This window comes from Trachypithecus francoisi, unplaced genomic scaffold (assembly GCF_009764315.1).
Source record: "Trachypithecus francoisi isolate TF-2019V2 unplaced genomic scaffold, Tfra_2.0 Lachesis_group1, whole genome shotgun sequence".
NCBI lineage: Eukaryota > Metazoa > Chordata > Mammalia > Primates > Cercopithecidae > Trachypithecus > Trachypithecus francoisi.
The window spans coordinates 76,180,211-76,195,379 of record NW_022681454.1 but is presented as its reverse complement, the minus strand read 5'-3'; the positions used below and the strand labels follow the sequence as shown (position 1 = coordinate 76,195,379).

General features: G+C 41.0%; 1 protein-coding gene across 1 annotated transcript in view; it reads left to right on the top strand.

The window, feature by feature from the left end:
• Positions 1 to 15,169, top strand: part of POLR2B (RNA polymerase II subunit B) — a 53,787-nt gene that overhangs the window by 2,149 nt on the left and 36,469 nt on the right. The window contains exons 2-3 of the mRNA XM_033214567.1: positions 7,315 to 7,387; positions 12,025 to 12,175. Of these exons, the coding sequence (XP_033070458.1) occupies positions 7,315 to 7,387; positions 12,025 to 12,175 (224 nt within the window). The remainder of the gene's footprint in view (positions 1 to 7,314; positions 7,388 to 12,024; positions 12,176 to 15,169) is intronic.

Below are 15,169 nucleotides of genomic sequence, written 5' to 3'. Positions count from 1 at the left end.
GGGAGCTTGAGGCGGATGGATCGCTTGAGCTCAGGAGTTCAAGACCAGCCTGGGCAACAAGGGAGACCCCCTCTCTATAAGAAATAGAAACATTAGCTGGGTATGGTGGTGCTCACCTGTAGTCCTAGGTACTTGGGGAGCTGAGGCAGGAGGATCACTTGAGCCTGGGAAGTTGACACTGCTGTGAGCCAAGAACAAAGTGAGACCCTGTCTCAAAAAAAAAAAAGTTAAAGTGTCAGGTCTCCTTCTTACCCACCATCTACCCAGTTTGAACTCTCCACAGTGGGTAACTACTGTTATAATAGATTTTAATCAAACCACAGTTTTTTTTTTTTGGACAGTCTTGCTCTGTTGCCCAGGCTTGAGTGCAGTGGTGCAATCTTGGCTCACTGTAACCTCAGTCTCCCAGGTTCAAGCAGTTCTCCTGCCTCAGCCTCCCTAGTAGCTGGGATTACAGGCGTGCACCACCGTGCCCAGCTAATATTAGTATTTTTAGTAGAGACAGGGTTTCTCCACGTTGGCCAGGCTGATCTCAAGCTCCTGACCTCAGGTGATTCACCTGCCTCGGCCTCCCAAAGTGCTGGGACTACAGGTGTGAGCTACTGCGCCCAGCCTTCACAGTTTCTTTATGCATATTTAAGCAAATATAAATGGGATTTTCTCCTTTTTTAAAGACAGAAAGTAATATTCACACTTTTCTCCACTTTTAGATTTTGCTTAATGTATCTAGGAGATTTTCGTATCAGTACACAGAAGGCATCGCCCCCGCCCCTTCGCCCACTCCCCCAGTTACTTAGTTTGTGTGGATGTACCATAACTTAAGTAGTCTCTTGATGGATATTTGATTTATTTCTAGTCATTTTCGGGTTCAGACAGTGCTGTAAATGAATAATCTTGTACATATAATTTGCCCAAGTATGTCTGTGGGATACATTTCTACATATAAAATTGTCATGTCAAATGATACACACCTTTAACATTTTGCTAGATGATGCCAAGTGACCACCATAGTGGTGATTTGTACTAGTTTTGCAATGTATAATGATCCCGTGGAAAAAAGAGTTTATCAGAGTTGCTTTAGCAGTGAACCTACATTTTATTCTTGCCCATGTCCTCTGAAATGTTTATTAGCTAATGTCCTCATTGGTTTTCAGCCACTATGTGAAAATGTCAGATTTCTGTCATCCACATGGAAACAAGTTAAACTTTTCATTTTTTCCTTTTTCTTCTAGTATTTTACCTTTCTCCTTTCATTCACAGCCAAACATAAAAATAATAAGCTGTCCTTGTTTCTAATTTTCATCTTTCATGTCCTTTTCAACTGATTACAATATGTTTCTACTCATGCTACTGCATTAAGATAGCTCTAAGATTGACAGTGACTTCTCAATTGATAAATGAGATGGATATTTAAAAAATCTTGTCTAAACCCTGTGGTCTTCAAAACTGTTGATGACATCCTCCTGGAAACGCACTCAGCTTTCTAGCCACATCACTTCCACTTGATTGTTCTTATCTGACTTTGTTCTCATTTTCTTTCCTGTTCACATTCTCCTTGGGGATCTCATCCATTTTCCATTGTTTAGTTACCATTTGTATGTGGATGACTTCTGAATGTGTATTTCTAGTTTATTTATTTTATTTATTTTTTATTATACTTTAAGTTCTAGGGTACATGTGCATAACGTTTATATCATGTATAACTCCCCAATGCAATCCCTCCCTCCTCCCCCCTCCCCATGATAGGCCCCAGTGTGTGATGTTCCCCTTCCCGAGTCCAAGTGATCTCATTGTTCAGTTCCCACCTATGAGTGAGAACATGCGGTGTTGGTTTTCTCTTCTTGTGATAGTTTGCTAAGAATGATGGTTTCCAGCTGCATCCATGTCCCTACAAAGGACGCAAACTCATCCTTTTTGATGGCTGCATAGTATTCCATGTTGTATATGTGCCACATTTTCTTAATCCAGTCTGTCACAGATGGACATTTGGGTTGATTCCAAGTCTTTGCTATTGTGAATAGTGCCGCAATAAACATACGTGTGCATGTGTCTTTGTAGTAGAGTAATTTATAATCCTTTGGGTATATACCCAGTAGTGGGATGGCTGGGTCATATGGTACATCTAGTTCTAGATCCTTGAGGAATTGCCATACTGTTTTCCATAATGGTTGAACTAGTTTACAATCCCACCAACAGTGTAAAAGTGTTCCTATTTCTCCACATCCTCTCCAACACCTGTTGTTTCCTGACTTCTTAATGATTGCCATTCTAAGTGGTGTGAGATGGTATCTCATTGTGGTTTTGATTTGCATTTCTCTGATGGCGAGTGATGATGAGCATTTTTTCATGTGTCTGTTGGCTGTATGGATGTCTTCTTTTGAGAAATGTCTGTTCATATCCTTTCCCCACTTTTTGATGGGGTTGTTTCTTTTTTTCTTGTCAATTTGTTTGAGTTCTTTGTAGATTCTGGATATTAGCCCTTTGTCAGATGAGTAGGTTGCAAAAATTTTCTCCCATTCTGTAGGTTGCCTGTTCACTCTGATGGTAGTTTCTTTAGCTGTGCAAAAGCTCTTTAGTTTAATGAGATCCCATTTGTCAATTTTGGCTTTTGCTGCCGTTGCTTTAGGTGTTTTAGACATGAAGTCCTTGCCCATGCCTATGTCCTTAATGGTACTATCTAGATTTTCTTCTAGGGTTTTTATGGTATTAGGTCTAACATTTAAGTCTCTAATCCATCTTGAATTAATTTTCGTATAAGGGGTAAGGAAAGGATCCAGTTTCAGCTTTCTACTTATGGCTAGCCAATTTTCCCAGCACCATTTATTAAATAGGGAATCCTTTCCCCATTTCTTGTTTCTCTCAGGTTTGTCAAAGATCAGATGGCTGTAGATGTGTGGTATTATTTCTGAGGACTCTGTTCTGTTCCATTGGTCTATATCTCTGTTTTGATACCAGTACCATGCTGTTTTGGTTACTGTAGCCTTGTAGTATAGTTTGAAGTCAGGTAGCGTGACGCCTCCAGCTTTGTCCTTTTGACTTAGGATTGTCTTGGCAATGCGGGCTCTTTTTTGGTTCCATATGAACTTTAAAGCCGTTTTTTCCAATTCTGTGAAGAAAGTCATTGGTAGCTTGATGGGGATGGCATTGAATCTATAAATGACCTTGGGCAGTATGGCCATTTTCATGATATTGATTCTTCCTATCCATGAGCATGGTATGTTCTTCCATTTGTTTGTGTCCTCTTTGATTTCACTGAGCAGTGGTTTGTAGTTCTCCTTGAAGAGGTCCTTTACATCCCTTGTATTTCTAGTTTAAAAGCCCTGATATCTAACTGCCACTAGCCAACTAGGATATCTCCCAGGCTGCTTAACCTTGTCACTGCCCAAACTGAGCTAATTATTTTCTTTTGCTATTCCCCTCCCAAAGTCACTGCCTCCTGTGTTCTCTGTCTCAGTGAAGGGCACTGTTGTCCCTCTGTATCTGTAGGTTTCACATCTGTATATTCAATTAATCTTGGATTGAAAATATTAAAAAGCTTGAGGCCAGGAGTTTGAGACCAGCCTGGGCAACATAGGGAGACCTCATCTCTACAAAAAAATTAAAAAATTAGCTGGGCATGGTGGCGTGTACCTGTGATCCCGCTACTTGGGATACTGAGGTGGGAGGATTGCTTGAGCCCTAAGAGTTTGAGGCTACAGTGAGCTGTGATCACACCACTGCACTTCAGCCTGGGTAACAGTAAGGCCCTGTCTCAACAAAAAAGAGAACATTAGAAAAAAATTGTGTCCTTGTAAAAATGTAGAGACTTTTTTTCTTGTCATTATTCCATAAACATTACAAGTACTCTTTACATAGCATTTACATTGTATTAGGTATTATAAGTAATCTAGAGATAATTTAAAGGATACAGGAGGATGTGCCTAGGGTATATAACAGTGCCATTTCATGTCAGGGACTTAAGCATCCGTGTTTTGGTATCTATGGGAGGTCCTGAAACCAGTCTCCAATGGACACTGAGATACAACTGTTGTACCCTCTGTTGTTGAAATCGAAAACCTGGCCATCATTTTTGACTCCTCTCTTTCACCTTTATATCTAATCAGTCACTAAGCCCTGTTGGTTCTGTCTCCTAAATACATCAAATCTGATCACTTCTCTATCCCTTTCACCATCATTCTAGTTCATGTTGCTGCCATCCCTTGCCTAGATTACTCCTAACTGATTTGTGTACTTCCATTCCACTCTCCGCAGTGGCCATAGGGATCTTTCAGCAACGAAAATGTGACCTAGCCACAACCCTGCTAAACTCAAATCTCTTGATAAAGGCCAAACTCTTCTTATTCCACTTCCAACTTCATACTCTGTGCTTCAGCTACATTGACCTTCTGTCATTCTTTGAATATGCCATCCTATCTTGCATTATGGGGTCTTTTGCACCATTTGTTTTTTTCTATTAGGTAGAGTTCTTTCTTGACTCCTCCTACCTTTTTCCCTTCCTTTTGCGTGATTACTCCTGTTTATAACATGAGGTCTCTGCTCAGCTTTTTTTTTTTTTTTGAGATGGAGTTTCCCTTTGTCGGCCCAGGCTTGAGTGCAGTGGTGCGATCTTGGCTCACTGCAACCTCCGCCTCCCAGGTTCAAGTGATTCTTTGCTTCAGCCTCCTGAGTAGCAGGAATTACAGGCGTGCTCCACCATGCCCATCTAATTTTTGTATTTTTAATAGAGACAGGGTTTCACAGTACTGGCTAGGCTGGTCTCAAACTCCTGACCTTGTGATCCATCTGCCTCAGATTCCCAAAGTGCTGGGATTACAGGCGTGAGTCACTGTGCCTGACCAGCTTTTTAAAGACAGTTTTAGAGACGGGGGTCTCGCTTTGTGGCTCAGGCTCGTCTCGAACTCCTGGGTTCAAGTGTTCCTGCCACCTTGGCCTTCCAGTGGTGGGATTACTGACATGAGCTACTGCACCTGGCCTCTGCCCAGGTTTTGGGAAGTCTTCCCTAACCTCTTCAGGTCTTTGTCAGGAATATTCATATCACTTTTTTTTTTTTGAGACAGAGTCACACTCTGTCACCCAGGCTGGAGTGCAGTGGCATGATCTTGGCTCACTGCAACCTTCACCTTCTGGGTTCAAGCGATTTTCCTGCCTCAGCCTCCCTAGTAGCTGAGACTATAGGCGGGTGCCACCATGCCTGGCTAATTTTTGTATTTTTAGTAGAGATGGGTTTTTTCCATGTTAGCCAGGCTGGTCTTGAACTCCTGGTCTCAAGTGATCTGCCTGCCTTGGCCTCCCACAGTGTTGGGATTATAGGCATGAGCCAGTGCACCCAGCCTCAAAAAAAATTTGATGAGTGGATGAATAAATGAATCTCTCTCATGGGTTCATTTTCCTTCATATGACTCTTAAAGTTGTTCCCAGATATCCTGCCTTCAGTCTTCCTTCTCTGTGTACAATCTCATATTTTTCTCCCACCCATTTGTTAATGATTCCAACTCTGGACTTTTTAAAAAAAATTTTAAAATGTTTATTTTATTGACACAGATACATGTGTTATATGCCAATGTGTATCTATTGTGTGTCACATGTTGTCTATAATTTAGACTCTTCATTTGAATTTATATTCATATGTATGTGCCTACTAGAAGTATTTGAAGGGATATGTGATCTATAGATATCTCTAAAGCCAATCTCATTACCTCTCCTTTTTCCACCATCTTACTTGCTTCTCCGGTATGGCAGTGATATTAACTTTTAATCTCTCATCAAAGCTGGAAATCTCTGAGCTATTATAGATAGCTTTGTCTTTCTTACCCTTCCCCCAGATATAGGGATTAATAATTCCAGTCCATTTAAGAAGGATTTATTAAAAATTTATTTTGTATATATATCAAATTTTGAACCCAAACTTTTACAGGCTATGTATGTGTACATTAGAATAAAAACCAAAAATACAGCACACTTATTCTTTCACATAAGACGATGGGATTAATATTAGAGGACCAGTGCATACTGATTTTTTTGAATGCATATTTAAATTACTGTTGCATAACTACCCAAAAATTTAACTACTTAAAAAATTATTTTGTTATGTTCATGGATACTGTGGGTCAGGAATTTGGACAGGACTTGCCTGCCTTCCACCGTGACTCTGGTTCATTTGGGAAGACGTTAAGGCCGAGTGTTGACAGCTGGGTGAGAGATGATCTGTAGGGTTGACTCTCATGTCTGACATGTGACATAGCTTGGGAGGACTCAAGGACTAAAATTGCTAATGGAGCATCTGTAAGTGACCTCTCCTTATGGTTTGGGCTTTCTCAGAATGTAGCAGCCTCAGAATATTGTATGACTTAAAAAAAATTTTTTTTTTTTCATTTAAATTTTTGAGACAGAGACTCTCTCTGTTGCCCAGGCTGGAGTGCAGTGGTACAGTCTCAGCTCACTGCAACCTCTATCTCTTGGGTTCAAGCAATTCTCTTGCCTCAGCCTCCTGAGTAGCTGGGATTACAGGCATGTGCCACCATGCCTGGCTAATTTTTGTATTTTTTAGTAGAAACGGGGTTTTGTCATATTGGCCTGGTTGGTCTTGAACTCCTGACCTCAGGTGATCCACCCACCTTGGCCTCCCAAAGTGCTAGGATTGTTATAGGCCTGAGCCACCACTACTTTTTAATGACAGCTTAAGGCTCCAGAAGGTGTTTTAGCAAACATGACAGAAATTTCATTGCCTTTTCTGACCTGGCTTCTGAAGTCATGCAGCATTGCTTCAGCGGCATTCTCTTAAGTTACAGGAGAGTCAGAATCTACCCGATTCAAGGAGAGGGTGCATTGACCACTATATCTTATGATGGGAGTGTCAAGATCACATTATAGAAGGCCATGTGGGATGGGAGATAGGCTAGTGGCCATCTTTGGAAAATGTAATCTTTCATACCTGTACATGTATGAAATGTTGCTGTAATAGATCACCCCACCTCAGGGTATTGCCCAGCTGTTGGAATCCTTCCATGGCTCTGCCCCCTCACTCTGTCTCTTACTCTAGTCTCTGAAAATCTTACTGATCAATAAAATGGAAAACTTAAAATTCATACAACTTACATTGAAACTCTAATAAACCTCTTCGTATATTGGAAGAATACCTGTGTGACATAGACATAAATTATTTTATTAATGTAATTGAAATTTTAGAGAACCTGGGGTGAAAGCATTACTTATTCAGCAGAAAGTAAATATGTTTCTGCTACTTAAAGTTATAGGAGCAAGATGTTAACTAAGTGGCATCTCATTGCAAATGAGTACAATATTTTGTTTTTACAGATATGCAATATGATGAGGATGATGATGAAATCACCCCGGATTTGTGGCAAGAAGCATGCTGGATTGTAATTAGGTAACTTTGGACCAAACCGAATTAGCTTGAAAAGGCACTGTAGATTTCCTGCTTATTCTTCTTGATAAATAGCTGTTCTATATAAATATGCTGCATGACAGTAGTTATTTTATTTATATATTTAACATTTTAAGTAATTCAGACCTAAAAATTAACAGAAAGAATTCATTTAATCACTTCACCCAGATTCCGAAAATGTTACCCCATACTACATTTCTTTGTCTTTTCTTCTTTTGGTACATATTTTTTTCTGAAACATGTGAGAGTAACTTGCAGATCACTTGATCCTGGGAGGTTGAGGCTACAGTGAGCCAAGATCGCACCGCCGTACTCCCGCCTTGATGACAGAGTGAGACCCTGTTTCCAAAAAAAAAAAAAAAAAAGTAACTTGCAGACATAAGGACATTCTTTTACATCATCACAATTATGGTGATCTTATTTAATCTGTAGACCCTACCCAAATTTTGCCAGTTCCACTGATGTTTATAGCAAAATAAAAATTTTTCTGATCCTGGATCTAGCCTAGGATCACATACTGGATTTAGTTGTCATGGGATATTCTTCTATTTCCTTTAATCTGGAACAGTTCCTCAGTGTGTCTGTTCTTTTTTTTTGTACCTTGACATTTTTGAAGAATACATGCCAGTTACTTTTTAGGATGCCTTTCAGTTAGGTTTGTCTGATATTTCTCATAATTAGATTCAGATGATTACTTTTGGCAGAAGTGACATAGTCTCAGTGCATCATATCAGGAGGCACGTTTGTTTCATTACTAGTAATGTTAATATGATTGCTTGGTGTTCTCATTATTTTAAAGAGACAAAGTTAAAATTGGTTGTATTTCACTGCAAATTCCCATCCAATTCTAAGTGTAACTAAATGTGATAAAATTCTGAGAAGCCTTGTATAGGTAAGAAAAGTAACTTATAAGTGATAAAGTAACATCCTGTTATGTTAGGATGTTAAAGGCTTATAACTCTTCTCTCATCCCCTGACAGCTGCTTTATATACAACAACATGACAATGGATGCCTCTCTGAGCCCCATCAGCTCCAAGGTGCATGACCTCTTGGTCAACATTCTCTCTTTTCAAAGAACACATGCTTCCGACATTCTGCCAGTTGTATTTGGAGTATAACTGAATACCTTTCTTGAACGTTGTTTTGTTAGAAAGATATTGTTTTGCCTGTAATCCCAGGACTTTGGGGTGCTGAGGCAGGCAGATCACTTAAGGTCAGGAGTTGGAACCAGCCTAGCCAACATGGTGAAGCTCTGTCTTTACTAAAAAATACAAAAATTAGATGAGTATAGTGGTGCGCGTCTGTAATCCCAGTTACTTGGGAGGCTGAGGCAGGAGAATTGCCTGAACCTGGGAGGCAGAGTTTGCAGTTAGGTGAGATGACGTCACTGCACTCCAGCCTGGGTGGCAGAGCGAGACTCCGTCTCAAAAAATAAAAAAGATATGATTCAGTGTGTTTCTTACAAAAGAAAGTATTGAAAGCCAGGTGCTGTGGTGTGTGCCTGTATAGTCCCAGCTACCTGGGAGGCTGAGGCAGAAGGATCACTTGAGCTCACGAGTTTGAGTGTTGCCTGGGTAACATAGTGAGACCTTGTCTCTAAAAATAAATAATAATAAAAAAAATTGAGTTTTTGGGATATAAGTATATATTTTTCCATAAGGAGCGGGGTGAGAATGGGAGCTCTGTTTCTGGTGGCAGGGTTTGGGGAAGGGGCAGGGGCAGCAGTTGCCATGTTTGGTTGCAGAGATGGCAAGAAGCCCGTGAAACAGCCGAAGAAGCAGGCCAAGGAGATGGATGAGGAAGACACAGCTTTCAAGCAGAAGCAAAAAGAGGAGCAGAAAAAGCTTTAAAATTGAAGGCTGTGGGGAAAGGGCCCCTGGCCACAGGTGGAATTAAGACATTTGGCAAAAAGACTTGACGAGGTGGCTCACGCCTGCCCGTAATCCCAACACTTTGGGAGGCTGAGGCGGGTGGATCACTTGAGCTCAGGATTTTGAGACCAGCCTATGCAACATAGCCAGACCCTATCTCTCTCTCTCTCTCTGTTTTTTTTTTTTTTAAGAAATAAAAGAAATCTGGCAAAAAGTCAGCTTTTCTTTGTGCCTGAGGTGATGGTAACCTTTGATTCCATTTGTATTTAAACATCTGTATTCTCTGCCGTACTGTCTTTTGCCACCTGTAGCTAGAATGAAGCATTGTCTTGGAGTCTTTTATAAACACAAAAAATAAAACAAGTTGGCTGTAGAAGACAAAACTTTATTGAGACAGTTACATCTTCTGTGATGTTTGGGTGTTAAACACCAAGAGGTATTTTATTAGGAAACAATAATCAGGTAGATGTTCTGTGGAGTGTGCCTATATTCTACATTCTTCTAGTAGGAAAAATATTTTATCTTAGAAGAAGAAGTTGTTTTCAACATATGTGGTAGATTGCTCAAGGATAAAGTACTCTATTGTGAACTGTCATAGCATTTATCATTTGTTACAAAATAAGTTATTTGATTTTTAAGTTTAAATCGACTGTAGATACTTTGGTTATTGAGAAATGAATTTTGATTTTTTTTTTTACTTTTCAATATCAAGTGATCTTTACCTAGCAATGTGAATGTGTGATTAGTTAATATCACAAGTAACTGCATACGATGACTTCAGGTAAAATAAGCACTAGAGTAGATATAAATATGAAATATTTATATAGTTTAGGTGTTTAAGCACCATTCTAATGATTTTGGGGAAAGTAGGTATAGTTCAGCTTCCTGGGGTAATGAAACTTATCTATAGTTTAGAAGCTATTTCATCTTAAATTGCCTATAAAAAACCATTGCTGGCCGGGCACGGTGGCTCAAGCCTGTAATCCCAGCACTTTGGGAGGCCGAGACGGGCGGATCACGAGGTCAGGAGATCGAGACCATCCTGGCTAACATGGTGAAACCCTGTCTCTACTAAAAAATACAAAAAACTAGCTGGGCGAGGTGGCGGGCGCCTGTAGTCCCAGCTGCTCGGGAGGCTGAGGCAGGAGAATGGCGTGAACCCGGGAGGCAGAGCTTGCAGTGAGCTGAGATCCGGCCACTGCACTCCAGCCTGGGTGACAGAGCGAGACTCCGTCTCAAAAAAAAAAAAAAAAAACCATTGCTATTTATATTACAGGCAATGCCGTGTTTTTCTTATACATCAATGACTAATCCACATGGTTATGAGAAATTTGTTTCCTAATGTGTGACAGTCTCTACTGAAATAAATTGCCTCAACTATTATTTAGTTCATACCGTACACATGTATGGTGGTCTGCTGTGTTTTCTACCATAGAACCTAACTTCTAATAGTGGTGGCCATACTTGACTGGATCAGGGTGGGGCCGATTTGTTGGCCTGTCACTGATGTGTGAGGTGACCTGATGAAGCCAAAATGGGAGGCTGATGATTAGTTGGACTCTGCATATTGTCTCAGAAAATTGATGTGAAGATGGGGGAGTCAGTAGTTGGGGAGCAGAAGCTAAGAAAGTCTCACAGATACAAGATGACAGAGGTCACAAGATACAGGAGTGGAGATGTGGAGGTGTGGTGGGGCACTTCCTACTGCTGAGGGGTGATGGGATAATCTTGAGGGTTGTGCTAGATCCTCCAGCCTCTGTGAAGCCCAGCTTTGCGGTTATTCCTGGATGGTAATAGGGAGTGATCTGTTGAGATCCTCTTGCACTTGTATCTACTTGTATCTTTATGTCTTTCTGTGGAAAGACATAAAGATACCTGAAAGACATAAAGATACCCTCACCTGAAAAGTATCTGTTCCTTATAAAAATAATGTCTGCTCTTTAGATTATAGATCTCTCAGCCATGCTACATTTTTATCACCAGTCTTTTGCGGAGTATTTTTATGTAAAGACTTACTCTTCTTATCCCACCTTTAACAATTCAAAATAGAACTAATTATTGGTAACCTAAAGTTGGTATTCTCACGCATTATTTTAGTCATTGATATCACTACCCTCCCTCCTATTCAAATCAAAGTTCAGTTCTTATTATCTTTGGCTATTGATTTTTCTTTAGTTTTATCTCCTGACTCATTTTTCAAGAAATATTTCAAAGAGGTAGAATAAAATTTGTCCATAGAGGACATACAGTTTTTTTTTTCTTTGAGATGGGGTCTTGCTGTCTCCCAGGCTGGAGTGCAATGATGCCATCATGACTCAATGCAGCCTCAAACTCTGGGCTCACGTGATCCCCCTACCTCAGCCTCTTGAGTATGTGGGCCTGTAGGCACATGCCACCATACCTGGCTAATTTTTTTATTTGTAGAAATGAGGTCTCATTACGTTGCCCAGGTTGAACTCAAGCAATGCTCCTGCCTTGGCCTCCCAGGAGCTGGGATCCTTATAGTTCTTATATTGTACTTTAAGTATTTTACCCATAAATATAAGCTGCTTTTCCCCAAATAATAACTTCTGCAAAGAAAATGTGCCTGGTTTCATCCTTTTTAAGATAGGTCACAGTATCTTGTTTAGTGGTTGACATATAATGGTTGGTATTTAATGACTGTTGAATTGATTATAATGAAAATGGGGAATTATGCTAGAAATTATCACTGAGTTGCAACTGACTGAACTCAAATATTTTCCCAGTTCCTATTTTGACGAGAAAGGCTTGGTCAGACAACAGCTGGATTCTTTTGATGAGTTTATTCAGATGTCTGTTCAAAGAATTGTGGAAGACGCTCCTCCTATAGACCTACAAGCTGAAGCTCAGCATGCTAGTGGAGAAGTTGAAGAACCGGTAAGATGGTTAGTTCTAATAGTTACACCGGTACAAGAAGAGTATTGGTTTGAAATTTCAGCCCTTCTGTTAACTGACTTAAAGGTTAAAAAAAGTCAGTTGGAGCTTTTAAAGTACTTAACAGCACTGTCAGTCACTTTCTGATTTATTCTCTCTAATGAGGAGGTGTATTTTTTTTTCAAGTAATCCCATCCTTATTCACATAGTAGGTATTGAATAGTTGGAAAGAGAGGACTCTGAAATATAAACAAATAAGAGAAGTGAGCCAGAGATAGTCACGTTGCTTTGGATAGATAACCCCACTTTTTTCTCTCACATTATAAAAATGATAAAAAATGTTTGAAGGAATTTTCGTCTGATTTTATATATTGCATGAAGTACATTATTATAACCATATGAGATAAGAAAGGTAAATCACCCAAACATATCAGCTATCTTTATTAAGCTTCTTATAGCTTTTGCTCACATATATGCATGTTTTTTAGCATTGTTAAAATCATACCAAGGGTATAATTTTATAATTTGGTTTATATGAGTGATTATAAATAAGTATGTAGTCCAAAATAATGACTGTCCTAGTTTTAGAGAAATTGAGAGGCAGCTATTGGAACATACTGGGCTTTGAGAGACAGGGAAAACTGAAAAACTAAGTGAGGTAGGGAAAGTACCCCAAAAAGAATTAGACATAGGGAGATTTCATTGTTTCTAGCCTGATCAGTTTCTCTTCTGTGTATATAGCTGATCTCCTAAGGGCTGGTCTGTTATTTCCATTTCAGTTGGACATGCTGTACGGAATTTTGCTATTAAGAACCAAAGCGATTGGCTCTTCTAGGGCTCTGCTGGAAAGGGGGACATTAAGTTTCTTTTTTATTCTTGGGTCATATTTTCTTTTTTACAGGGATGACAGGCGCCCACGACCATGCTTGGCTAATTTTTTTGTATTTTTATTTTTATTTTTATTTTTTATTTTTTTTTTTGAGGCGGAGTCTCGCTCTGCCGCCCAGGCTGGAGTGCAGTGGCCGGATCTCAGCTCACTGCAAGCTCCGCCTCCCGGGTTCACGCCATTCTCCTGCCTCAGCCTCCCAAGTAGCTGGGACTACAGGCGCCCGCCATCTCGCCCGGCTAGTTTTTTGTATTTTTTAGTAGAGACGGGGTTTCACCATGTTAGCCAGGATGGTCTCGATCTGCTGACCTCGTGATCCACCCGTCTCGGCCTCCCAAAGTGCTGGGATTACAGGCTTGAGCCACCGCGCCCGGCCCAATTTTTTTGTATTTTTAGTAGAGACGGGGTTTCACATGTTGGCCAGGCTGATCTCCAACTCCTGACCTCAAGTGATCCACCCCCTTCAGCCTCCCAGAGTGCTGGGATTACAGGCATGAGCCACTGCACCTGGCTTGTTGGGTCATATTTTCTTCATGATCTTTGTATAACAAGCGAGATAACAATAGAACATAGCAAATTCAACGTACCAGTAATGGAAGTACTAAAGGAGGAGGAGATCTCTGAGGCTTAGTTATCAGAGCTTAGTAGAAAAGATGGAAGAGACTTAAATGTACTGTGAATAACAGATAGGAGTTCTCTTAGAAGAGAAAAGGTGCTTAGTCATTTCAGCAAGGAAATATTTGGTGTCCCCGGCGTGGTGGCTCACACCTAGAATTTCAGCTCTTTGGGAGGCTGAGGCGGGCGGATCACCCGAGGTCAGGAGTTTGAGACCAGCCTGGCCAATATGGTGAAACCCGCTTTCTACTAATAAAGTACAAAAATTAGCCAGGCGTGGTGGTCGGCGCCTGTAATCCCAGCTACTCGGGAGGCTGAGACAGGAGAATTGCTTGAACGTGGGAGACGGAGGTTGCACCGAGCTGAGATCGCGCCACTGCACTCCAGCCTGGGTGACAGGGCGAGACGCTGTCTCAGAAAAAAAAAAGAAAAAAAAGAAAATACGTGGTATATTTAGGCTGGGGATGGGATGGGGACCGCAATGATCACTATGTGATTCTGGCTTACCTATTTTTTTTTTTTGAGGCAGAGTCTGGCCGTATTGCCCAGGCTAGAGTGCAGTGGCGCGATCTTGGCTCACTGCAAGCTCCGCCTTCCGGGTTCACGCCATTCTCCTGCCTCAACTTTACGAGTAGCTGGGACTACAGGCGCCTGCCACCACGCCCGGCTAATTTTTTTGTATTTTTAGTAGAGACAGGGTTTCGCCGTGTTAGCCAGGATGGTCTTGATCTCCCGACCTCATGCTCTGCCTGCTTCCGCCTCCGAAAGTGCTGGAATTACAGGGCTTATCCATTTTTACTAGGCATTAGGAAGATAAGATGGAACCCGATTGTTGAAAGCTTTGAATGTCGTTGGATGTTATGAGGAATTACTGAGAGACTGTCAAAGAATATACATAAAGCATTATTTTAGAAAAGTTACTTTCGAAAGCGATGCTTACTTGGAATAGAAAGAGGCTAGAGGAGGCCTGGTGCAGTGGCTCACGCCTGTAATCCCAGCACTTTGGGAGGCCTAGGCAGGCAGATCTCTTGAGGCCAGGAGTTCGAGACCATCCTGGCCAGCATGGTGAAACCCCATCTCTACCAAAAAAATACAAAAATTAACCGGGTCTGGTGGCGCCCGCCTGTGGTCCCAGCTACTCGGGAGGCTGAGGCAGGGGAATCACTTGAACCCAGGAGGCAGAGGTTGCAGTGACCCTAGATCACACCACTGCACTCCAGCCTGGGTAACAGAGTGAGACCCTATCTCAAACAAAACAAAACAAAAAAGGCTGGAGGAGATAAAAATCTTAGAATAGCCTATGATTAAGATAATAATGACCTAGACTAGATGATGGCACAGATAAGGAGTAGAGGGTTGGCTTCCGTTTGGTTCATTATCACCACCGCTCTCTTTGCCTTTTGTCTGCCCCAGCTTGGGAGACTTGTGTATCAATAATTAATCATTAGTAAAACATCTGCTCAGTTCTATTTTCTTCTCTGAGACTTGATTTAGAG